The sequence below is a fragment of the Meriones unguiculatus genome, chromosome 16, assembly GCF_030254825.1.
Source record: "Meriones unguiculatus strain TT.TT164.6M chromosome 16, Bangor_MerUng_6.1, whole genome shotgun sequence".
NCBI lineage: Eukaryota > Metazoa > Chordata > Mammalia > Rodentia > Muridae > Meriones > Meriones unguiculatus.
Window position 1 is genome coordinate 23967645 of NC_083363.1, and position 24554 is coordinate 23992198.

The following is a 24554-nucleotide window of genomic DNA, read 5'->3' on the forward strand; positions in this document are numbered from 1 at the left end:
GGATATCTTTATCAGCACCATCCATCCAGTGCCAGTGAACCCAGTCTCTTGACCACCAAGCCTTTTCTGATGGCTCTCTCTTCCTCCTCTTATTTCAATTTAATGTCCCTAAGAAGTGCCATTGATGTTTGTATAGGGACCTCGAGGAAAACCAGGAGACATGGGGCCTGCTGGCCCCCAAGGACCCCCTGGAAAGGACGGGCCTCCAGGAATGAAGGGAGAGGTCGGACCCCCAGGGAGTCCAGGGGAGAAAGGGGAGACAGGACAAGCAGGCCCACCGGTGAGTGTCTGGGCAGCTGGCACTTTGCATGCACCACCTCCTTTCTGACACGGGCTCTGCATGCCACTGCTCTCAAGTTCAGAGACCCAAGGGTCACTTGCTGCTGACTGCCATGCCACTTGCTTTATGAAGGCTGGAGTCCTGTGCTGACCTCATCTGTGTCCTTGGGAAAGCATTGAGCCTTGCTTCAGTTTCCCATCTTTAAGATGGGGATAGCAATGCCTTTCCTTGACCTCTCACTGAGTGCTGAAAAAGACAGGCAGGGATGTGAGCCTGCCTCTCCTGGAGCATGTGGAAGCCCTGAATCAGAAGAGCTTGCATGAGTGGAAAGGCCCCCCTGCCCAGTCCAGCTGGGCTGCTGACTTAGCTGAGGAGCGCTCTCTAAGCCTCAGTAGTGCTGTGTGGAATGGCACCACCCTTGAGCACTCATCCTTGGAGGAAGGGGACTCACGCATGTGTGCATGCCATAGGTGGGCGCGCTTGCTCAGTGCGATGACTCTGAACTTCACTGACAGAGATCTTTGTCGATCTGTAGGGTCTAGATGGCCCAACTGGGGAGAAAGGAGAACCAGGTGATGAAGGGAGGCCTGGAGCGACAGGATTGCCTGGGCCCATCGGGCTCCCGGGATTCACAGTAAGGCGAGAGGACCGGGTGTCCAGGGTGACCACAGGCAGCTGCAGATGAGGGTGCAGGAGCAGGGGACTCCTCACTGGGGCCAACAGCCTCAGAGTGCCTGGCACATGCTAGGCTACACTAGCCTGGGCCTGTCAGCTGGCCTGGACTCCTGATTGGATCCTAATAGAAGCCCCAGTGCAGCGGCTTCTATATTCAGGCGCTTCTTAGCCCAAGAGTGCTGGACTTGGACTTGAAATTCCCCTCTTAGAACTAAAGGAGACAGGCCGGCCCCACAGCGTGCAGTCCAGCCAGCCTAGCTTAATCAGTGAGCCTCAGGTAGCCCCGAAAAACAGGGAGAGTGAGCAGCAAACAAGGCAGGCACCTGGGGAACACTTGAGGTGGACATTCTGTCTCTACCCACACACCAGCACACCCATTCACCCACCACTGATACACCAACACACCAGCACATGCACACTCCCACACACCAACACACCCATACACACACGTACCAATATCCCAACACACCGGCACATCCACACTGCTGCATACCAATGCACTAACACACACACATACACACACCAACATACCCCCACTACAACACAATAATACACCCACACTCCAGGACACCCACACAAACACAAAAAAGGAGAAAGAACCTCAGAGGTTAGATTTGTGACTCAGTGGACCCCTGAAATGACACCTAGCAAGGTCAGGCAGGTAGGTGGCTCACAGCCTCTCAGTGTACCTACTTCTCAGGCAGAAGCCGAGCCTCTGGGCCCGGTGTGGTCTCTGCCTTTTCTGCCTCCCCAGCTAGCTCCTTCCCCACCCCTGAGGCTGTGGGATCCAAGCTATATTCACTTCCTATCAATGTACCATAAACCATCAGAAAGAGCCACCTAAGATGACCCACCTTTATCATTACGTATATCCTGCAGCTCAGGAGACGAGGCCCTGTCAGAGTTGGATTCCCCAACCAGGGTCTCAAGGCCACAGCCAAATCAGTGACCGTCTGTGTTCTGACCTGGAGCCTGTGGTCCTCTTCCAAATCACTAGATGTTGATGAGATTTGAGCCCCCTAGCTCCCCGCCACATGCCCCTCCCCACGGGTGCAGTTCACCTCACTTCTTGAAGGTTAGCAAGAGTTTAGAACTAGCAAGACAGAACCATGTGCACAACTGTCTCTGTGTATATAAGTATGGTATGTCTTAGCATGTGTTATATTTTCCTATGTACAACACATGTATGTGATAAGATAGTCACAGGAATGGCAGGCATCATGATGCCACATTTCCTCTTTCAAGACTGAGAAAAAAGTCACAGTTCCATCCTGCAGCTAGTCTGCTACAGGAACCAAATACAGCATTTTCATTCCAACTTCTCCTACCGCTAGTCTTAGAGTCTTGAAGATGGTTGTCATGCTGCCATCTTGCTCCACTGTCCTGCAGGCTAGTTACCCAGCAGCCTCATCTCTGTAGCTTGTCACAGATGTGAGGGTGGACTGTGGCCAACCTCCTGGCTACCAGCTCTCACACTGTTTTTGCACCCACAGGGAGAGAAAGGAGAAGCTGGGGAGAAAGGTGACCCGGGAGCAGAGGTAAGTCGGCCCTGCTCTTCCTTCTGGGTGATCTTCTGACAAGGGTCACAATAGAAATACCAGTTCTTCTCCAAGTTGCTTAGCATCTCTGACTGGGGAAGGCTGGGAACTGGGTAGCTGTCGGGGTTACTGAGCCCCAAAGCTGCCCTGAACTGCCCAGTTTCTGCAGTACTCAGAGACCACCCTGAGGCTACAGAGGACACAGGAAGAAAGTGCAACCACCCGGCCCATGCCACAGAGGTTGAGCCATTTGGGCAGGTTCTAAACAGCAACATAGGACTTCGTTACAAAGCTTCAAGGGAATGCTTTCCAGAGGGGCGAGATTCTTTGAGAGGTGTAACAGACGGGGAGAAGAAGGGTGAGGAACAAGAAATCAGTATGGAAACAGGCTGTGCGGAAGTTGAGAGCGCTGTGCATGTTTGTACAGGAGAAGCAAGAGATCTTGGAGATGGGAGCGAAGGATGTTTGGCAGGAAGGCCTGGGCAGCCCATTAGCCACCCAGAGCAAAGCGAGAGACCACCAAGCTTTATGGTCCCCTGCGAGCTCCCCTGGCTCGTCACCCTTTAATGTCACCAGCCCCATCTGACTCAAGTGAAACAAACCTAATTGTACACTACTGCTGTTCCTTATTTAAGAATGGATTGCACCCTGAAGAAGTGATCCTAAATTCTGGACGAGCATTAAACACACAAATGTTCCCTCCAGAAGTATTCCAAGTCAAAATTGGAAACAGACAATGTCCCTAGCAAGAAGGAAGGGATTAAAATCCTTAGGCTAATAAGCTAGTAGTAATAGCTTTGTCCATGGTTGAGACCTTCCTCATGTCAAACACAGCTCTTGGCCCTGTTCAAGTAGACAGTTGCTCTCCTGCTCTAGGGCCAGTGTGTCATCACAGAAGATGGCTCATAGGGGAAGACACCCAAAAATAAAATAAAATCAGTTTTACAAAAACTATAAAAGACTAGAAAATCAAATTATGTTTATATATTCTTGAAAGTACATAAATGTATTCAGCTATAGCTGACATGTCCAAAATGCTAGAGAGGAAATCAGGCAAAATATTAGCAATCTCTCTCAAATATGACAGAAATGGCGGTGGTGGCGCATGCCTCTAATTCCAGCACTCAGGAGGCACAGGCAGGCGGATCTTTGTGAGCTCAAGGCCAGCTTGGTCTACAGAGCAAGTTCCAGGACAGCCAGAGCTGTTACACAAAGAAACCCTGTCTCAAAAAAAAAAAAAATTGAAAAGTATTATTTTTCTTCCTTTTAATTATCTTTCATTTATAAACTAATAAGTATGTTACTTTTAAACATTTTTAAGTTGCTGTGCAGGGAAAATGGGCTATGAGAGAGTATGTAGAAGTTTAAAATGAATTAAAATGAAAGTAGTTTATTTATTTATTTATTTATTTATTTATTTATTTATTTATTTATTTTGAGGCACAGTCTCATTATGTGGCCCTGGCTAGCTTTGAACTAACAGAGATCCACCTGCCTCTGCCTCCCAAGTGCATTGCCATGCTCAATGGGGTGTGGATTTCTACAAGCACTCTTACAATCAGATCCATACATTATTTATTTAGAATAGGTAAGTGTGTGTGTTGCTGGAGATAAAATCTAGAGCCTTCACATATGTTAGCCCAGTGTTCTCCCACTAAGCTACAACCCCAGTTCAAATGCCCTAGTGAAAATACCCTTCCCCCCCCCGCAAAAAAAAAAAAAAAAAACCTTGGGGAGAAAGGATTTAGTTTAGCTCACAATTCCAGGCTATTGTCCATGATTGCAGGGAAGTCAAGATTGTGTAAGCTTGAATCAGGTAGTCACAGTCACATTCATAGTCAAGAACAGAGGGCAATGAATGCATGAAAGTTTGCTCACTCAGCTTCTTTTCTATACTCATGCTGTTCAGGCAGCCCCTGCCTAGGGAATGGTGCTGCCCACAGTGGGCCAGCTCTTCCCACATCAATTACCTCATTAACCTTCCGCAGAGATGGCCTTGGGCCAACCCAAAGTGAATGATCCCTCACTGAAAACAAAGACTGTGTTCTCTACAAGGAGTCACATGGACCAGAAAGGTCACAGTCCTGTCCAGCCTGAATCTCAGCCCTCGAAGAAAATACAACCAACGATCCCTGGCCTATCTGTTACAAACCTGGGGTAGAGCTAGTCTTGAAGAATATTCTTCAAAGACATCTCAGATTCCCCTGTCTTCAGATAGCCAGCCTCAGCTCCCTTAAGTTGAGGATCTCAAACTCATGTGTCTACCAGGTCCAGGAGACAGATGAATGCCAAGAGGTCAGAGTTCAAGACAGCAGGGGATGGAGTCTGGGCAGACTGGAAAGCATGCCCCAGCTAGCGGACAGAGCTTTTATTGCTTTCCTGGGTAGTACTTATTGTGCACAACATGGCATGAATCCATTGCCAAGCTAAGCAGTGTCTCAGGGCAACCTGGAGGAGTAGGTGTTCTGAAAATGTTTTCAGGCCAACACTGTGAGGCCAGCAGTTTGCCCTGAGTTCTTGTCCTAAGTCTCCTTTAGGGTGTGTACTGGCCTGACCTGCATGGCAATCCTGTCCTTCCAGGACCTTAGCTGGACCATAACAAAGCTTTCCTTTGGCTTCTAGGTTCCTGGGCTGCCAGGGCCAGAGGGTCCTCCAGGACCTCCGGTAAGTGTCAAGGACTCGGTCATTTCAGTCATTGTGGTTGGACCTACAGTGTCCCCTCCTCTGACAGTCGCTGAGCTCAGCTTTATCCCTCCCCCCCAGTTCCCTGGGAGGGGGGATTTTAAGTTCCACAAACCTTCCTCACCTTCTTCCCTCTCATCTTAAACATGCCATCCCATTGCACACACCAGGGAACACGGACACTGCCTGGTTGACTGGCATGGAAGCTATATGTCTGTCTTTGCACTTTCCTCCTTCCAGTTACAAGAAGGTGATTTTTTAAGAAAGTGACCCACTAAAACCAGTTCAGGCGGATGCAAATAGATGGTCCCCAAACACCTCAAATGAGCAGCTGTTGGTCTGTGCCTCTTCATGGTCCACGGTGCTCCTTACATTCCGGGTCATTCATTGCACTAGCAACAATAATGATAGTCGACACCATTTAATGAAAGTTCCCGTGTCCCACACTAAGTGCTCTGCATACTTCGATTCACCCCATTTTCACTTCCTTCCCTTCATGAGACTCCAAGTCAGCCACAGAGAGATTTTATATCAGCCCCTGGCTAGGCAGATGGTTCTGATTCCACCCCAGGGAGCCCCAAGCTGAAACCTCCTCCACATTCCCTTCTGCCTCTCAGGACCAGAGTCCTGAACCTAAGCACCCCAAACCCTTGCTTTTCTGTGATCACCTACATACTTGGTTCTAATGCTCCTTATTCTGATCCCAAATGCAGGGCCTCCAAGGTGTTCCTGGACCAAAGGTAAGGAAAGGTCATGTGACAGATGCTATGGGGTGGGACACACTTCTGAGAGCCAGCTGATCCGTCTCCCTAAATGGTACCACCCTTTAGGCACAGCCAGGCCATCAGGGCAGAATGAGGTCCCATAGTCCCTCTGACATCACCACCAACACCTGGCCTGCTTTGGAATTCCCCATCCACTTCTTGAACTATATGAAGTGACTAGCTTTGCAAATGGTCAAGCCCTTTGCTCCATCTCTCCAGACCCTTCCCTCATCCTAAAATATGACAAGACCGCCATGCCACCAAGACCCCAGGGCAAAAGACTAGGATGTCTGTGGCAGGGCCTTCATTGTCACCTCCCATCTTCCTTTCCTGCAGGGAGAAGCAGGCCTAGATGGCACCAAAGGAGAAAAGGGCTCCCAGGGAGAAAAAGGAGACCGGGGGCCTCTGGGATTGCCTGTAAGTACCTCGGAGCCATGGGTCTCCTGGGAGGAGCTGCCCTAGGTAGCCCTCCCCAGGCTTCATTGCTGGGCAGGGACCAGGGAGGACAACAGTTGTGCATCCCAAGTTCTGAACGTTGCCACTTTCATAGTGGGGAGGGGTGCGGGCCCTCAGCATCTTTCCTAAGCCTCCACTTAGTGTTGCAACTCTGATGTGACGCTAACTGAATAGTGTCCACACCTGAGGAACAACCTGATAAAGAGCCAGACCGGCCTAAAAGCAGCCTCACGGTCTTCTGGGGCCTGGCTCAGAGCCTTAAAGGTGTGCCCTGAGGTGGCAAGCGTGGAACACTTGAGCTGGCACGGCCATGGCTGTTCTCACTCTCTCCTCTACCTCCCCTGAGTAACCCCAAGGGAGACCCCAGCTCTCTCCTCTTACACAGTAGTCGCAGCACCCAGGCATGTACAGAGCCGGCTCTGTGGTCTCAGCAGGCTAAGGCTGCCCCACCAGCCAGCGTTCTCAGCCTTCCAGAGCTAAAAGTTCCCACACCCCCATCGGCCTCTGAGGCCTGCAGCCAGGCTTCTGCTTGTCTAGACATATTGACCAGGCTGAGTGAGTCTCTGTCCCATCCTCCCGGTGGCCTGGTAGCTCTTCACAGGTCACTCTCTGAATCTGCTTCTCAAGAGCTAGAAAAACTCAGGCAAGCAAGCCATCTTGTCATTTACTGAGGTCACAGATGAAGTTGGAGGCTAGACTGAGCCACAGGCTGCTCTTCTGTTGAAGCCACAGGGGGCTTCCTCTGTTTCCAGCTCCAAGCCAGCACCTAACCCCAGGTAGCTGTGTGCAGCGGAGGGGCCATGGGAAACCAGTGCAGTCACAGCAGACGCACGGCAGAGGTCAAAGCGACTGTTTCCCTCTCACTGGTGCAGCGAGTGTAGGAAGAGCTGAAGAGCTGATTCACTTGACAGAGCACAGAAAAGCAATGGCTTCAGCAGATGTGTTCCCACGTCAGAAGCCGTGACTCTAATGACTTGAGCACACACGGAAGCACCTTCCTGACCCCCCTCCACCACAGATCACCTGTTGTTCACCTTCACTGCGCCCAGTGAACGTGAGAGGCTTCAGTTAGGGGTACCCATGCCAATAACCCAGCGACCCAACGGGTGACATAAACAAAGACAGTGCTGGATGAGTGACAGAGAAGCCCTTCTGTGTTTGTCTCTCCGACACTGTCTGGTAGAGGCATGTGGACAGAGAAATCCTTTCCTTAGCTTGAAAAATAGGACAGGAGGCCTGAGGTCGGTGACTTAGTCAAGTGCTTGCTTTGCAAGAGTGAGGCCTGAGTTCAGATCCCTAGAAGCCAGGCTAAAAGCTGGGCAGTGATGGTGTGTACCTGTAATCCCCCCACAATGTGTGACCACAGATTCCCAGAAGCTCACAGACCCATTAGCCCAGGCTATGTAGAGAGGTTCTAGGCCCATGAGAGGCTCTGTCTCACACAAAAGAAGGAAGGTGCCTAAGGAATGGCACTGGAGGTTGTCTTCTGACCTCCATATCCAAGCATGTGCTCGCCCTCACCTCTGTGAGTGCGTGAATGTCTCCATGCTCACACCTACAGAAACAAACCAAACAGAAACAGCAAGCCTGTTTTCAGAAAGCCGTTCACGAGGACTTTGGGGGAGGCAGTAGGGAGTGGCGGTGATTGTGGCGCCCTGGAGAACATATGACCCTTCCTAGGGGGATGGGTCTCTTAGCTCAGGTGACCTTGGCCTTGGACAGAGAAGAGCCCAGTAGGTTTGAATCTTTCCGCTGGATGCCTGACATTTTGTAGGCAGTTTCTGTATCTTATGAGCATTTATAGCTCTGGGAGGGTGTTGCCAGGGGCTCACCAAGGGCCTGAGAGCTGTGGTCCATGCCCCCTGACTCAGACTTTTCAAGTGCACTTGGCAAAGATGTTGAATTGTTGCATCTGCAAAACTGTGGCTGCTCTGCTCCAGGACGCCTCTAGGCTGCAGCTGGGTGTCAGCATCCCTGTGAGGCAGGTAGCAGACTCACCTCCAGGGTCCTGCCGGCTTCCCCACTCCCATTAGCCATTGGTGCTGCCCTGTGGAGTCTACTGGGAGCTCTCCAAACAGGCCTTGACCCAGGGTCCTCATGCTTGGAGAGCTGTGCAACTAGACCAGCATGGAGCCCCCGGAGTGACGCTATGTGTGCAGCCAAAGTTGGGCCCCTCTGCTCTAGCTTGGGGTCAAAGTCAGTCCCTGGACCGGTGGTCTTAACACTGAGTACAAAGCCCTGCAGCCTCATCCCACTGGTACCCTTTTCCAGGACGATCTCCGTGCTCATCATCTCCTGCTCTCTCCCCTCACCTCCCTAACCCGGCGACAGAGGCTAATTTCTTAGTCTCAGTCGAAAGCAGTTTTCAAGAACTCTGTTCTTACTGGTTCGGTGTCCCCTGCTGTCAGCCCCAAAGACCACTTCAGAGCCTGGCACTAGCCAAAAGGCCCCATTCCCACCAAGTGCGTCATCGGTCAGTAGGGAATAATGAGGCCACAGGGCACCAAGGCTGAATTTGCCACAGATTTGCAGCTTTAGAGCTGTGATCCCACCAGCTGCCTCCAAAACCTGCGTCTGTAAAGGAACACTTGCTTGCAAGCACGTGAATGGGCCGAGTTTGTGTCTAGCTGTAAAGTGCCAGAGAAATGTCAGGCGTCGTCAGTATCATCGTCGCTCAGGCTGCACTGCCTCCGCCTGCCCAGACGGAGCAGAACTAAGTCCGCTTCTACTTGGGCTTAAAAGCCAGTGCTGGGGCCAGTGAGAGGGTTAAGTGGGAGAAAGTAATTGCTGCTGAGCCTACAAACCTGAATTCGGTTTCTGGAACCCACATGGCAGAAGAGAACCAACTCTCATAAGTTGCACACGCGCACACACACACACACACACACACACACACACACACAGAGCAATTTCTAAACTTGCTCCTGGGGTTATGATGTGCAGAACGGCCTGCCTCTAAAAGAAGCTGGGATAGCACACCCTCAGGATACCCTCCGTGCAGCCTTCCCTGGGGAGGAAGCACAGCTCTGTGTCCACATGTCCCTCCAGGAATTCCTTTCTGTAGCCTCTTCCTGGAGCATTAAAGCACCCTGGTAAATGGGGTTCCTGTAGGGTGAAGGGAGAGAAGGGGACAGAAACTGTAGAGAGTCAGAGTGTTTGTCCTCACGGTTCACGTCAGCTCAGCTCAGCAGCCAGCCACAGCCCTGGGTGTCTCCGTGTTCGTGTCGGTTTGCGTGTAAACACACCCCTGTCCTCCCAAGCTTACTCCCCTCGTCGTGTTTATGGCATTTGTGTCTGTCCAGAGTCACCGCTTTACTCACCTCTGCCCTCCCCATTGTCTCCTTTTTCTCCCTCCCTCTCCTCCCTTCCCTTTCTTTTGGTCACACTGTGCCCTTGATCCAGGGAGCTTCAGGTTTGGACGGCAGGCCTGGGCCACCGGTGAGTGTCATTACTCCCTTGCCCCTCCCCTGCCCATCCCTGTCTGGCCTATGATACCTCTTGTCTATCCTGCCGTGGCCTTGTTCCCTCCCCGCTCCCCACCCCTGCAGTGATAGTGACCATGCTTTGTCCTGCCATAGACACAGAAAGCCCCGTCTCTGCCCTTCCAGAGGCCACGCTGAGTGAGCCCTCGGGGACCCCAGACATGCCAAGCCTGGGGCAGCAGAAGTCACTCTAGCAACAGTGATGCTGATGCTGGCTCCAGCCTGGGAACCCTGCCCTGGGGCTTGAGCCAAGATGTGTCCCTGGCAAACACAAGTGTCTGTGTGTGACCTTCACGCTGTGTTGTCATGCTGTGAACTCTGTCCATCTCCTGTCTGCCCGTGAGGGCCTCCCGGTCACATGTAGCCACCCCTTTCAGAGTTTTTGGGTGGGAGCATGGAGGGTCAGGATGGGAGCAGTATGTAGGAGCTTGGAGGCCAGTCTCAGCTCAGAGTCCTGTGGTATACTCTAACCACACCTTTCACTGCTCAAACAAGAGGTCTGTAAGAGAACAGACGAGGGACGCCTGTACCCTCTTTTATGCCTCTCCTCCTGATTCCAAAAAAGATGTCTCACTATCTTTTCTGCAAACACAAAGTCCCCAAGGGCCATAGGAAACACCCCTCCATGTTACATGCAGAGAATACCCCGCCGAGTTGCCAGCATTGGTTCTGAGACCAGGGCACAGGACTTCCCAGTGTGGAAGCCATGCCAGGGCTGTGTGCCTGGCCACTTGTATCCAACCAGCTATGCCTTGATGGCTGTTTCTAACATCTGTCACCCCATAGTCAAGGCTATTGTTACCTGGCTAGAGCGCCAAGTGGGAGAGAAGAAAACCAGGTGGGTCCCTTTACGGAGGAGGAGACATTCAGGCAGGTTGTGGGACACAGCCTAGAGCTTTCAGAGGTAGCGTGGTGCCCAGGTGACCCACTTGAGCCACATCCTACCAAACGCCAGTTCTGTCTCCTTATACGGAAGAGCCAAGGAGTGGCCTGTCTCACCAGCAGCTGGGGGTCAGGCCCAGCATTTGCACATTTTTCTATCCCCAGAGGCCTTGGAACAGGCTCCCTAGTTGACTTTTAGATTTACAGAGGGGAAACTGAAGCCTGGGTCGGTCTGTGGTACCCTTTCAGTACTGAGGAGTCTGTGGGTTGCAGAGGCAGAGAGCTGGTCCCCAGTTCTGCTCTGCGTGAGCCACTACTGCGGTCCGTACTCTCTTCCTCCTCATACACAGAGGACACCAAGACCTTCTTCTGGCTCTGTTGTCTCCCACAGGCTCATGCCCGGCCTTCCCCAGCCACAGTCTGATACCAGGCAGCACCCTCCTAGGCCCAGCCTACAGTCTGATACCAGGCAGCATCCTCCTAGGCCCAGCCCTACAGTCTGATACCAGGCAGCATCCTCCTAGGCCCAGCCCTACAGTCTGATCTGAGTAGTGACACACAAATACCGACAGGCTAATAACCAGGAGTTGGTCTAGTTGGCATGCAGATGGGAACCTGGCAGAAATGCTTGCTGATTCTATAGCAACCCCAGCTTACTGCAGTGGCTCCCAGCTCCCTGGGACCCCAATTTAGGCGAGAACCTGTCCCTACTCCCTGAAAGCCAGTGTGGTTCTGACATTGGAGGGTACTAACTCATGACTATTTTGCCTGCTCCTCAGGCCTGGAGCTTTGTGGGGTCTGCAGTGGGTTGGGGGAGGGGTGCTGGATGGCCCTCTCACACCTGCCTCTAAGTGTGTCTCCGCATCGGTCTCTGTGGCATGAAGACCCTCCCGCTGCATGTGGAGCTGTGACATCAAGGGGTGCCAGCTCTAAGCCCCCACTCCCGATGGGGTCACCTTCCTCTCCAGTGCTTGTTGGTGGCAAACCAAGCAACCGTTGTACAGTTTTCAGCCTTGGCAAGCGTGGCTGTGATTCTAGAGGTTTTCATTCCATGAATCTGGCTCTGAGGAGGGGGAAGGAAAACTCTCCTTCAAGGCCCCTAAGTACAAAATGGATCATGGTTCGGTCAAATGGCCTCCTTAAATAAGCCTGACTTTGCCAATCCTGAAAACCGGGGCTCAGGCTTTGCACATCTTCAGGGCTTAGGTGGGATTCTCAGGGCTTCCTCCAAGCAACTGGCCCTTTAACTCTGCTTTCTTTCACCTCTCTAGGGTACTCCAGGACCAATTGGAGTTCCAGGCCCAGCCGGACCAAAGGGCGAGAGGGTGAGTGCTCAGTGAACCATGAGTTCAGGCTTGTTCATCCCCTGTGCCTAGGACCCAGCCCCAGGGTCTCCTTCTTCTGTTTATCACTGCTGGTTTCCCTCATAGCAGTCTGGAGGAGAAGAAAACCACTGCATAGCTATAAGGAGTCAGATACTTAGGAAAGATGGGAAAGCTCCCTCTATCCAACAGTGCCTGGACACATGTCACCATTTAGTCTCTGAGGGATGCTCATTTAGAGAAACAGTGCAGGACAGGAGGCCAGGGTTGGGGTGGGAAACTTAGAAAGTACCCAGAGGACATCAGAAAGCCAGGGCATCGGGCAGGGGTCCCACAGTTAGTGTCGAGTGGCCGTCACCAAGTCACACAGTATCGGAAGTCCAACCACACTCCTCACAGGATGGGTGTGCAAGAGGTTGGAGGTGGCAAGGATCTGTTCCTCTCAGCCAGCCAGGTTCTCACACACCCAGGATGCTCATCCCAGTGGGCAAGCTCCGTGCCGATCCACCCCCACACAGCGTCTCTGGAGCTCCCCATCCACCCCTGCTCCTTACCGTCCCAGGACAGGCTTGTGGTGGGGAAATGGGTGGCTTCTACAGAGATCAAGAGCCTCTCTGAGATCGCTGGTCCCTGGGGAAACCAGGAGAGCCACTGCAGGTGATGGCACGGTCGTGGAAGGAAGTCATTGCAGCAGGAAGGGCTCACGGGGCATCTTTCTCTCTTTCAGGGAAGCAAAGGAGACCCAGGGATGACAGGACCAATGGGAGCAGCTGGGCTGCCTGTGAGTCTCCCGGAACTAGAGGCTTCCCCTTCCGTCCATCTCTCCCTAGCTAGAAGCCAGATCAAAACACCCAGCCCAGAGCCTGTAGCCCATCCCTGAGGCTAAAGGAGAAGCCGTCAGAGTTACCTGGGGAATGAGCTAGAAGTCCCTGGGTGGCATCTCAGGGGACAGATGCTCATCACAGGGACCATCTCACATGTGTAGTCGCATGTCTGGAACCTTCCACGTTAGCCCTGGTGCTGTGCAGTAGGGTCTCATGGTGGCTGTGCCACCACTCGTGCTGTCCAGGGGACAGCCTCAGATCCCAGTCCCCACAGCAGAGACGGGAGGTGCCGGCCTTCGGAATGAGCTCGTCTTTCCGTCTGCAATGAATTTGCCTGTAGCTTTGTTACAAAAGCCAAACGGCTGTGTCAGGAGCCTGGATTTCGTTTCCCGTCCACCTGAGGTTCATGTGCACACTGACTAAACAAGCATGTCTGCACCACTCAAGGCTCAATGCTTCTTCCCCTAGAGTGTTCTGCACCTTAAAAGATGGTCCAAGAAGCTGTGGAGTGAGCGGACCATGGGAATATTCAGCCCACAGTACCCATGCCCACCCTTCACCCCATGAATGATTCCCAGAAGAACACAACTACCAGCCAGGAGATGGGCTCCAGGGCAAGAAAACCAAGAACCTTGTCCATGTGTTTGCTCATAAATCCATGAGCCTCTCGGTCAAGTTCCTTGATGCATTTGCTTCCTTGTTCCCCTTCTGCAAAATGGGAGTAATGAAGCCCATCTCCACTGGACTGAAACGCATCAGCGACGTTTTCTGAGCCCAAAGGAAGGACCTTCTGGCCGTTTTCATGTTTTCTCATTAACGTGTCTTCATTTCTCTGATTTAACACAGGGTTTACACGGACCACCCGGGGACAAAGGGAACCGGGTGAGTCTAAGCCCTTGCACTGGGGATCTGGTTACTAATGTCTTCATGATGAGATGGAACGATCAGTTGGAGACTCCTGACCTAACAGGACAAATAGTCTTTCCTTATAAATCATCCTAAATTGAGGGGCTCCATGCCGTACATGCCGAGAGCCCAGAGCCCGGTCCTGCGGTTGAAGCCAGCATTTCTCCTCATTTCCAGAGAAGGCTGAGTGAGTCCCACAGCAGCCGGCAGATTAGCGTGGCCTTCCAGTAACAGGAGCCCCTTACCCGGCCCTCTTTGTGTTGCCCTGATAACTAGCCCCTTAGTGATATTTTTAGATCCATCGTCACCTCATCTTTGCCTCCTGAAACTAAGATTTGTCAGGCATTCCAGTCCACTGGTGACCAAGAAAATACATTCCTGCTCCAAGAACAGACAGCCAAGCCCTTAAAAAAAAAAAAAAAAAAAGTATCCCAGCTGCTGTTTCTCTTGGAGACTTGGCAGGGGATGGAGGGAACTGCACCCTCCAGTTCTCCCTCCTCCCCTTGGCTCCTGCAGTCTTCAGCAGGACACTTTAAGTATCCCCAGCACCATAGCCATATACTGGTCATGGCCTTGGGTGTTCGGGCCCAGCAGCAATAATCTAACTATAGCTGGCCATCACCTCCTTCAGTGCCCATCTGTGCGAAGTGCATAAACCCTAGAGCAACAGTTCTCAACCTGTGGGTCACGGCCCATTTGGGGGTCAGGCAATCTTTTCAAGGGCCTAAGACTATCAGAAAACACAGATATTTACATTATGATTTTTAACAGTAGCAAAATCGCAGTTATGAAGTAGCAACAAAAAAATGAGTATGGCTGGGGAGTCAGCACAATATAAGAAACTATAGTAAAGGGACGCAGCATCAGGGAGATCAAGACCCACTGCCCTAGAGGACTAAAAGCATCCGCTAACAGGCAGTAAAGCTCGGGGACCTTACATCTCAAGGAGTGGGAAGAACAGGCGAAGAGCCAGCGTCCAGACAGTGAGATGTGCTGAACTGAGTTCCCCCCGTGAGACAGAAGCAGAGCATGTGGATTCCAGAACCTGGCTAATCTCTGGCCACTGATAGTGTCGCCAGGAATAGAACATGTCAGAATTTGTATATTTCTATCCGGCCCCAATTAAATCCATTCTCCTCAATTTAAGAAGTATTTGTAGGGCACTTCCAAACACCTAGAGTCACCTCACTGGCAGCCACAGAAAAGCAGCTCAACTCGTTTCCTAAAATCTATGAACAAGTGAGAGAAGGCAGAGCCACCCCTACCAAACTGTCTACCACAAAGTCTGTGTGTGGAATCCACTACAACAAACTGACCCACTTCCGCTGTGTGGCTGGTCTCCGAGTCTACAGAACCTGGTCATTCCATTTCTTCATTGGCACACAAACCTTCCTAACTCATTTCTAATGTGTTCCGGCTTTCCTTATTACACTCAGTTAACATTTCTCAAGCCTGTTTCTTAAGACTTTTTCCGTTGGCTAGAGGCACTGGGTCGCTTGAAATAAAGGTAATGCTTGTGGTGTAGAGGGAAGGCAGGGCCAGCGAGGTACCCTTGTCACAGATGGGGGAGGATGAGAAAATAGATCAGGCCAGTGTCTCTGACACTAACTCATCATCCGTGGAGGTCCTAGGAAATGTGGGGGAAATCTTTCTCCTCTGCTTTCCCTCCTGCTCTTTTGATTGCCTTCCTGAATCCTATATATAAGTTAGAATATGTATCTTCATCAGAGTCAATTTCAGGGCCTGAGGGTGTAGCTCAGTTGGTAGCCTTGCTTGCTTAAAGCTCCAGGATCCAGTTTAATACTGCACAAAGCTTGGCAAGTGGCACACGCCTGTGATCTGAGCACTCAGGAGAGGTACAGGACAGGAGGATCGGGAAGTTAAGCCTGTCTCGGGCTATATATTGTCTGGGGCCAGCCTGGGACCTTACCTCAGAGAGCCAAGAAAAAGAAAGCCAAGTTCAGAAAGCAATGAGGCACACAAGGACCAGACAAACTGTCCCAAACAGCCAGGTTCCAAATCAAGGAGGAACTTATTTTCTCACCCAAGAGATTCAGCTCTCGGGAGGCTGAATGTGCTGGGAAAAGGCACCACAAAGCTCTCCACCTCGTTCAGGCCTCTGAGCCACCAGCCCTAAAAAAGCCTAGAAGGAGATGTAGGATATTGACACTTTGATCCAGGTGGCCTGTCAGAGGCTAAGGTAATGTTCAAAGTGCCTTTGTTGCCCCATGGGAAGGTGCCACAGGAGATATCTAGTGCCCCCTACCCATTTGCCTGAGTTTCGGAGGAACTCCAAACTCCAAAACTCCACAGACATCCCTCAGAATTCACCCTCAGTAAACTCTTCCTTTATCATGCCTGGGGAATCCATTGGAAATTTGTTCCACCTTACTTGAACCAAGACACAACCCTAAAATTACACTGTTGGGGTGGTAGCATGGCCTCACGCGCAGAGGCGCCTGCCACCAAGCCTGATAAGCTGCATTCAGTTCTCATGTGGTAGGAGAGAAGTGACGCCCGCTATAGTTGTTTCCTGACCACCCCCCACCACCACACACACAAAATTATCCTGTCGCATGTCGTGTCCCCAAATGGCCCCACACCTCTTCCCTGTTCATGGAATGAGGAAGGTCCTTGTTATGATGGGCAAAGACTCAAAATCCAAAACAAGAAACTGGCTCAGTATACATAAGACCACTGAAAGGGCGCTCTGCTCTTGTCCCTAGGAGAACACTTCTTCAACCTATGCCCCACCTTGTCTCTAAGTGGCTCAGTGGGCTTGGCCCAGGAACCATATTTACAACAAAAACACTGGTCGAAGCCAGACATGGCTCCCCAGGCCTGTAATCCTGATATTTGGGAGTTGAAGGCAGAAGGGTCAGGAGTTTAGAATCATCCTCAACTGCAGCAAGTGTGAGGCTAGTCTTAGTTATAGAAGACTCAGTTGAAACAACAAAAAAAGAGTCAATATAAGGATACCATTACTCCGGCAATGTATCAAGACACTGGTTGATTGGTTGTTGCCATATTGTTATTTGTATCTAAGGTTACACACAAGATTGTAACAATATGTTATCATAGCATAGAGCTGCCTGCAAGCTAGCCAGTGGCAAAGGTCCAAGCACGCTGAACCGGCTTCCCCTCTTCTCATCCATGCTTGGGGATGGGGGAGGTATAGGGTGTGTGCATGGCCTGCTTTCTGAGTCCTTTTGTCCCCTCCTCCTCTTCCTCCTCCAGTCTCTCTAGCCTCTTTTGTTCCTTCTGCCTTTCCCTGAACATATGTACCCACTAAAACCCCATGCCCTTCCTTCACCCACCTTCAGGCTTATGCCTCCTGAAGTCAATTTTCCACATTCTTTAGGAATGTTTAAGGGACCTCTGTGGGTCACTGCCTGCCCCCCTCTTGTATGTCCCACTCTGGGGTGGACAGTAGGGGACATGTAGGTAAAGCATTAGCTCTAGAATCTTCCAGAACACCTGATGTGGGGTGATGCCTAGTGTGGGTAGCTCCCACACTCTGTGACCTATGGGCAAATCTTCTGAGACCTGGAACCAATGCTTCAGCAACCCTGCCCATATTCCTTGCTGGAAAACTGTACTCATGATGCAGAGGATGAGGGCCACTCTCGTAAGGACACTTATGTGGGTCTTTTCATTCCAAACAGCTGGTGACTTGGCTTGTCCATGCTAAGGGAATCTTTATGCCCAGACCTTTTCACTGGTGGGCTTGTCTTTGACTCAAGCGATATCACTGCATATGCATACATTTCCTCTTCAACGTCCATCATTCTGAAAAGCTGTTCAGAGAAATGTGTAAATTATAGACAGAGAAATTATAAACAGCTCTGGAATCTGAAAAATTGGGATCATGTTCAAAGATCTGAGGAAACATCAGAACTGTTTCTCACCCCTGCTGTCTAAGACACAGCAGACCACAACTTCAGGAACACTACAGACAGGGCAAGACCCTCTCAGGGAACACTTGTTCCCACACTAGGCAGGAGGAGAAAATAATCACCACAGTTGGCAGAACCCTGCCTCACTGAGTAATACCATACCCCACCAGTGAGCATTTCTTGTACACAAGGTCATGCAATAATTTGGGAAGCAAGTGAGATGCACCCATTTAACAGGTTAAAAAAAAAAAACCTGAGGCTCAGAGGGATGAAAAGTTGTTTACTGGCAGAACTAGCTGAGCCTTTGGCCTTGCCACGATGGAGCAGCAATATAACAAGTCCCCAGGCTTGAGATAAACCTGCTTTCCACAGAGGAGAGTGGCTGAGGAGACACCTAAGGACACACATGGCCCGTTTTCAAGGACTGAGACACATAAAAATTTAACTGCAAATTTATTTCCAGTTGACTTCATTTCCACATGTCCCAGAGCCCTTCTTTTGATGAACCCCAGCACATCAAAACGGGGTTCACTTGGGAGGAGGATGTTTCAGAAACAAGTGAATTCCCTGAGTTAGCTGGAATAAAGTGTGCCATGCACTGGGGAGGTCAGAGGAGTCACTGTGGGACTCACTTCTCTTCTCTGCCATATGCAGTTGAACTCAAGTCTTCAGGCTAAGTGGCAAGCACCTTTACCTGCTGGGCCACAATGACAGCCCAACAGTACAATTTTAAATAGTGATGTGAGGCAAAAATAAACCAGAGAAATACAGCATATGGGAGGATCGAGCTGAGAATGCACAGGTGCAAGGGTGCGCGCGCGCACACACACACACACACACACACACACACACACACACACACACACACCATCCTGCATTCGTGTGTACAGGCTGTAGTCATGCCTGCCTCACATCAGCAAAACTGGGCACCGCTGTCCTTACTGGGGTCTTTCACTTCAGCTCAGAGATGCCCCTGCTCCCGAATCACTCTCCTCCCTCCCCGTCCTCCTCCTCTGTCATAATCTTAGGTACCTAGAGCCAGGAGGTGGGTGTGTCCAGAACCCTTACTTAATTAGGAAACTGCTTTTCCCTCTGCCCTTTTATGTATCATTTTTTATCTCTGATCTTAACATGTGAATGATCCTAACGTTTTGATGATGTTTTTTTTTTCCCCTTACCTCGGACTAAACCATTGCTCACAGGGGGAGAGGGGGAAGAAAGGCTCTAGGGGGCCTAAAGGGGATAAGGGGGACCAAGGAGCACCTGGACTAGACGCCCCCTGCCCACTGGTATGTTTTCGTTTCTTGTTTGCATTGTTCTGAGTTTTTTCCACAGGCTGCAGGTTGGAAACAAAGGAAGCAAATGCACTAGAGGAGGGGCGGAGCTCTGCAGATGCCAGCGAGCTGTCTGTGCCTTGGCAGTCCTGTCTGCAGAGGGTGGGCCTCAGAGCCACAGCTGCAAGCCATTCTGCTAAATCCCTTGCCTTTGAGTCCCTGTCCTTTGAAGATTCAGAACAATGGATGGGTGGAAGGAGAGAACCCACAGGGTTTGGGTAGAAGGTCTTAGGCTCTGGCCCCAGCATGCTTTGCAAACCTGTATAGTGTTTATGGCACACAGATTTGCATCCTTTGTTTCATGGCCACCTCTGTGGTCTGCAGCTCTGGCCATCTTGAGTCCTCACTCGGTCAGGATGCACAACCCCAAGGTTAGTCTCCTGAGGGCCATTGAAGCAGTACTGGGCAGAACCAGGCCAAACAAGGGGCGTGTCATGCACTTGCCAGTAGCCCAGCTAAGACCCAGAAATCTGCAGACCACAAATCAGTAGAGAGCCCCAAGTCTGGCTTCTTAAGGGACCCTCAGAGCACTGGAAGGCTCTGAAAGCCATGCCTCTCTCAGGCAGGGGGTGTCTGTGGTTACGCCAAGCAGTGGTCTCAGTACAGAAAGGGTTGGCTGTGTTCCATTGCTGCACCTTCCCCTGTAGTGAGTCCCTGAGGGGCTGCATCCTGGCCGGGGTAGGACTCGGCGTGTTCACTGCCCCGTTGGAGATGGCTGACTCTGACCTCAGTAATCATCATGGTTGATTTTATGAACAGGGCCACCGAGGTTTTAAAGGAGAGAAAGGGGAGCCGGGGCTACCAGGGTTGGACGGACTGGATGCCCCATGCCCACTGGTACGGCACTTCCCTCCCTTGCCTGCGTGGCCAGTGTGGGCTACCCCACGTGTGTGGTGTTCCAGTGTGCCTCCCGGTCCTCGTGCTCCACTCTCCCAGCTCGGCTTACTGCTTCTTCACTCTGTAGACACCAAGGCTCGCCTCCTAGAGCTTTAGTGGCTCCCAGCCTTGTCCCCCCCTTGCATGTGAGGTGGCCAGCTCCCTGCTCCAGCTTCTGAAGCACCCTTGTAACATCAACCAGCCCACCCCAGAGCCAGTCCTGGCTACATCGTGTCCTCATTGCCTGATGGCTTCGAGACCATTCTGGAAGCTGGGGAAGCACACGAGTCGGGCAGGTTTTCAGAACTAATTGTTTTCCCTCCACCCCAGTACATGTAGCCCTCAATACACAAGCTAAGCGAACTAGCAAAACACAGGAATGAGCTGCCAGTCACCTGCCTCCCCAGCCCAAACCCAGATCCACCCTACCCCACAGTTTAGCAAGGAAAATAGGGCTTGCTTCTAGACAGGAAACTTTCATAATTAAGGTGGCAGTAGGGTCCATTCTTCCAAACTGGATCCTGGGTGACATCACCAGAACCAGAGTATGGTCCAGGATCAGGTGTTGGATGCTAAAGACACAGAAGGCACTCCTCGGTGTCTCTGTCCTTCATCTTAAGGAAGCTCACTATGAAGAGAGAAGTGGAAAGGTCTAGAATATAGTTAGGAGGAGGTGGGTGTTGGCCAAGTAACCCTGAGATGTCTGGAGCTGAAACTTGAGAGCTGGCTTCCCCCAGGCCCAGTCTTGCTCCAGGTGTTAACTTCTGAGTATCTGCATGACCTTCTCAGCTAACTGTAAAAGAAATGGAAGGCTGCATGGTCTTCCTCTGTGACATGGGAGGAGAAGAGGGAGGGAGGGCAGGAGTGGAAGGGGACAAGGGAGGGGCTATAGCTGGGACACAAAGTGAGTACATTATAAATAAAAACATAAAACATTTTTTAAAATTAAAAAAAAAGAGGGCAACACTTGACCGCGCAGGCACTGGTCTAGGCATTCCTGCTGGCCTTCTGTTCCCCTCGCTCTCACCACAGAATTCCCAGCCTCAACTTTCCACCCTGTCACTCAGGAATTCTCTTTGGATGAAAAATGGCATTAGAAAGTATGGGTGATCATACCGTTCCTTGAAGGGGACCAGAGATGTCTTAGAGCGTAAGTGCAATGGAGCCAGCACAGACCAGACACACAGAATAGCAAGCCTGTTGACACAGCTGGCCTGCCTCCTCATCCTTAGCCTGTGGCATGCATGGGTGCCTTTCTCAACCCTGACTTCCAAAGCGCTTCCATTAATTAAAACTGGGTCTTTCCTGGACCACAGTTGCCCTCCACCCCCACATTCCCATCCCCCCGTCCCATCTGAACACCCTTAGTTCTGCAAAGGCACCTTGACCCTTCCGCTCTCTGCCTACTTTTCCACTGCGCCCTGACACCATCCGTGGACCCATGGAAATGCTACTGTGGCCTCAAAGGCCCCTCTCCTTCCCAGAGTTTGTGTGCAGTGTGCCACGCTGTGGCAGTGACTTGGCATGGCATGATGGATGCAAAAGGGACTGAAGGTCACCATGAAACTGGAATGCATCACCCCCTACAGTCCTTACCCAAGCCCAGAGGGGAAACATAGTATTTGACTATTCAAAATGGTATCTGCTCCAGTAATGATGTGTTCTTTGTCTTGGACTGGCAGGACCGGGATACAGGAGCTATTGACATGACTTTAGCAGATGCTCGGATTTTCGGGGGTGGAGCAATAGCTGCTGCATGCTGGATGATTGGGAGGTTCCCTGCTGGGGTGGATGGAGGAGACCTAGAGGCTGCAGTTCTAGGATGGGGCTGTCCTTAGGCTATACCTAGACAGAGAACCAGGAGAACTCTGCTCCTGGTTCTGCCTGCCCCTCCCACCCCCAGCCCTGGCCTCAGGAAGGTTACTGGATTTCCTCTAGGTATGCCACAGAGGCCAGAATGTTAGGCCCAAGAAGTCTTGTGAGGGTTCCTCACACAGGCCCACTATCCCGAGGCTTTGCCTTAGACAGCACCCAGCCACTTCCCACCCTGATGCTTTATTTCCCTCCAGGTTGGGGGAAGTGTCTGAGGCAGGGCCAGAATATCAAAGCCTGAGGCTGTCTGTCCCTCCCACCACCTGACCATTACCTAGGACTGTTTGGATGGCACCTGCCATTGCTGAGGAAGGGAAACAAGCTCAGGCAAGCTGAGGGCCACAGCACATCATCCCATCCCCACCAGGCTTGGGGAGGAAGACCAGGAGGCCCCAGTGCCAAGAGCACTCCACCATCAGAGAAAAGATGGTCCTCCATGCTGTTCATGGACATCTGTGCTGGCTCATCCAACAGGCCGTAGCGGTCTCTCTAGGCCTTATACTCAGCATTAGCCAAAGGGAAAAACAGTAGCATCTAAATGCTTCTCACCCTCATCTAAGATTCTGACCCAGAGCAAGAACGGAAGCAGACAACAGTGGGTAGGCCGTGTCCCAGCAAAGCTATAGAAATGTTGTGCTTTGTCACCTGTTTGCTCAGCCAACCATTTCAAGTGTCTAAGCATTCTCTGCCTCCTTGCAGGGAGAAGACGGCTTACCAGTCCAAGGCTGCTGGAACAAGGTAAGATTCCCAGAGAGCCGTGCAGCTCAGGGTCAAAGGTGCAGCTCTTTCCCAACGGTGCCGTAAAGCTGGCAGTTTCCTGCCTGCTTTTCTGCAGATGTGACAGCTAGATGTGGGTCAAAAAAAGGTGCTACCTCACCAGCAGTTGACGAGGGAGGGGGGAAACCCATTAAACAGCCCCTCACGGCACCACCTGCAGAGCACTTAGAGGCTTTTGAAGGTGCTAGGTACATAGATGAATTGTGCTTAGCATGCACAACGCCCCAGGCCTGATCCCTGGCCCTGCATAAATCCTGCATGGTGTGGGTCATCTCGGCACCCACTCATCCAGGAGGGTCAGCTATCCGGAACACCAAGCTACCACCGGCTAACACTGCCGTTATCATTTGCCATCATTAAAGCAGTCAGCCTTAGGCAACAAGGCCATCCCTCTCAGCCACAGCTCCCGAGTCACAGGACTCCCCAGCACAGGGGCAGAAGCCAACCTTTGTCCTCAGCAGTCTGCGGCGGGTGGGCAGCCCCACGCATGCGCAGTCTCCCTTCACCTCAGCTCCCCCTCCGCATCTTCTCAGCCCCACAACCGCCCAAGGTTATCCGTATGTCCCCAGAGTAAGACTCAAGACCCCACCAGAGTTTGTGCTTAGCCAGTTCAGTCACGTGTAAGTCAGAACTGCACAAAGAGATGGCACTCGGCGTCCCTGTGCCCCAAATCTTGCAATGGACAGGACTGGAAAAAGGAGGGAGACAAGCAATCCATCAGACCTAGACTAACCACCTGGGGACCTAAAACGCTCACGAGCCAAAGAAAGGAAGAGCTCAGCACAGGGGGTGATGCCTCCCCGTGAATCCACACCACACTCAGCCTCATCCAGGAGCTGTCAGAGGACCCTAAATAAGACCATCCCCTAACCCCAAAGAAAGATTCTCCTCCAAGGTTGTTGCTGGTGGGCGGGACATGGAACATGTTGAGCTTAGCAAGGGGGCCACAGCTGCTGTCCAGAGCTACAACATGTTGCAGGAGCAATCAAAGAAGCCCTCATTGGCTGGTTCACAACCAGAAGTGGTGTCTGGACGGAGGTGGTGAAGAGCGCTGTTTCCAAGACAGCATAGAGAGAGTGCCCTCTAGTGGCCGCAGCACTGAGTAGCTTCAAAGTGAAAGTCGGGTTTTCCCCCCTGGGGGTGGGCGTGTCTTGAAGTCCACAGGAACAGGAGGGTTTTCCCTTTAGCCTTTAGTGTTCCCTTTAGAGTTCCACGCTTCCCTATCCGAATTTCTGAGGAGCCAAAGACAAATCCACCTCCTGTCCTCCAGGGGGGTCAGCCTTCAGGTTCCCTGACACTAACTGTCCATTGTTCTGGTTTTGTTTTGCAGTGACGCCTCTAACCTCGGATTGGCCTGTGTGTGTTTGTACATAGGATATTTATTTTTATACAGTTTTCACCTTTTGAAAATGCCCAAAGTATGATGCATCTTACAGATCATTAAGAGAGAGAGGAAAGCCCGCATATTTTGTACAGATAATAACCCTTTCCCTTTTGTTTACAAGACATTTTTGTATAAATCTGTTTCTAATACACTTTCTGTCTGTGAGTCTGCTCCTAATGTTGCATGATATTTGTGCACACTTATTAAATACCACAGCTTAATAAATTATTGTGTTCCGGTGCCAAAGGGGGGTCCGCCAGCACAGAGGTGCTGCAAGCTCACGTGTGAATTCACAAAAATGTGGAGGTCTGTGATGCTTGCCAGACTAGATGTGTCTAACAATATTTTAAACTTTAACTTTCATTATTAAAAAAATGAAATGTGACAATTCATGATCCTGATTAATCTCTAAATTAAGTCTATCCTGTCTTGTGTAAGCAGGAAGTCTCAGAAGCAAGAGCCCTCAGTCAGAAGTGTGGGGCAATACCGGGAAATGTTAGTCTCAACGAAAGGAGGATGGTGACTTGGTCCTTATGTCATAGCCCAAATTCATCACTTGAGCACTGAGGATGCAGCAATATGGGGGGACACCCCCCCCTCCAGG

General features: G+C 51.3%; 1 protein-coding gene across 1 annotated transcript in view; it reads left to right on the top strand.

Annotated features, from left to right (window-relative positions):
* Col13a1 (collagen type XIII alpha 1 chain) overlaps positions 1–24175 on the top strand; it is a 71672-nt gene extending 47497 nt beyond the window's left edge. The window contains exons 27-39 of the mRNA XM_060369474.1: positions 137–280; positions 816–914; positions 2449–2493; positions 5116–5157; positions 5889–5915; positions 6276–6356; positions 9798–9833; positions 12031–12084; positions 12809–12862; positions 13752–13787; positions 19801–19878; positions 22489–22527; positions 23897–24175. Coding sequence (XP_060225457.1) covers positions 137–280; positions 816–914; positions 2449–2493; positions 5116–5157; positions 5889–5915; positions 6276–6356; positions 9798–9833; positions 12031–12084; positions 12809–12862; positions 13752–13787; positions 19801–19878; positions 22489–22527; positions 23897–23899 — 738 coding nt within the window. The 3' untranslated portion in view covers positions 23900–24175. The remainder of the gene's footprint in view (positions 1–136; positions 281–815; positions 915–2448; positions 2494–5115; positions 5158–5888; positions 5916–6275; positions 6357–9797; positions 9834–12030; positions 12085–12808; positions 12863–13751; positions 13788–19800; positions 19879–22488; positions 22528–23896) is intronic.
* Positions 24176–24554: the final 379 nt, after the last annotated feature.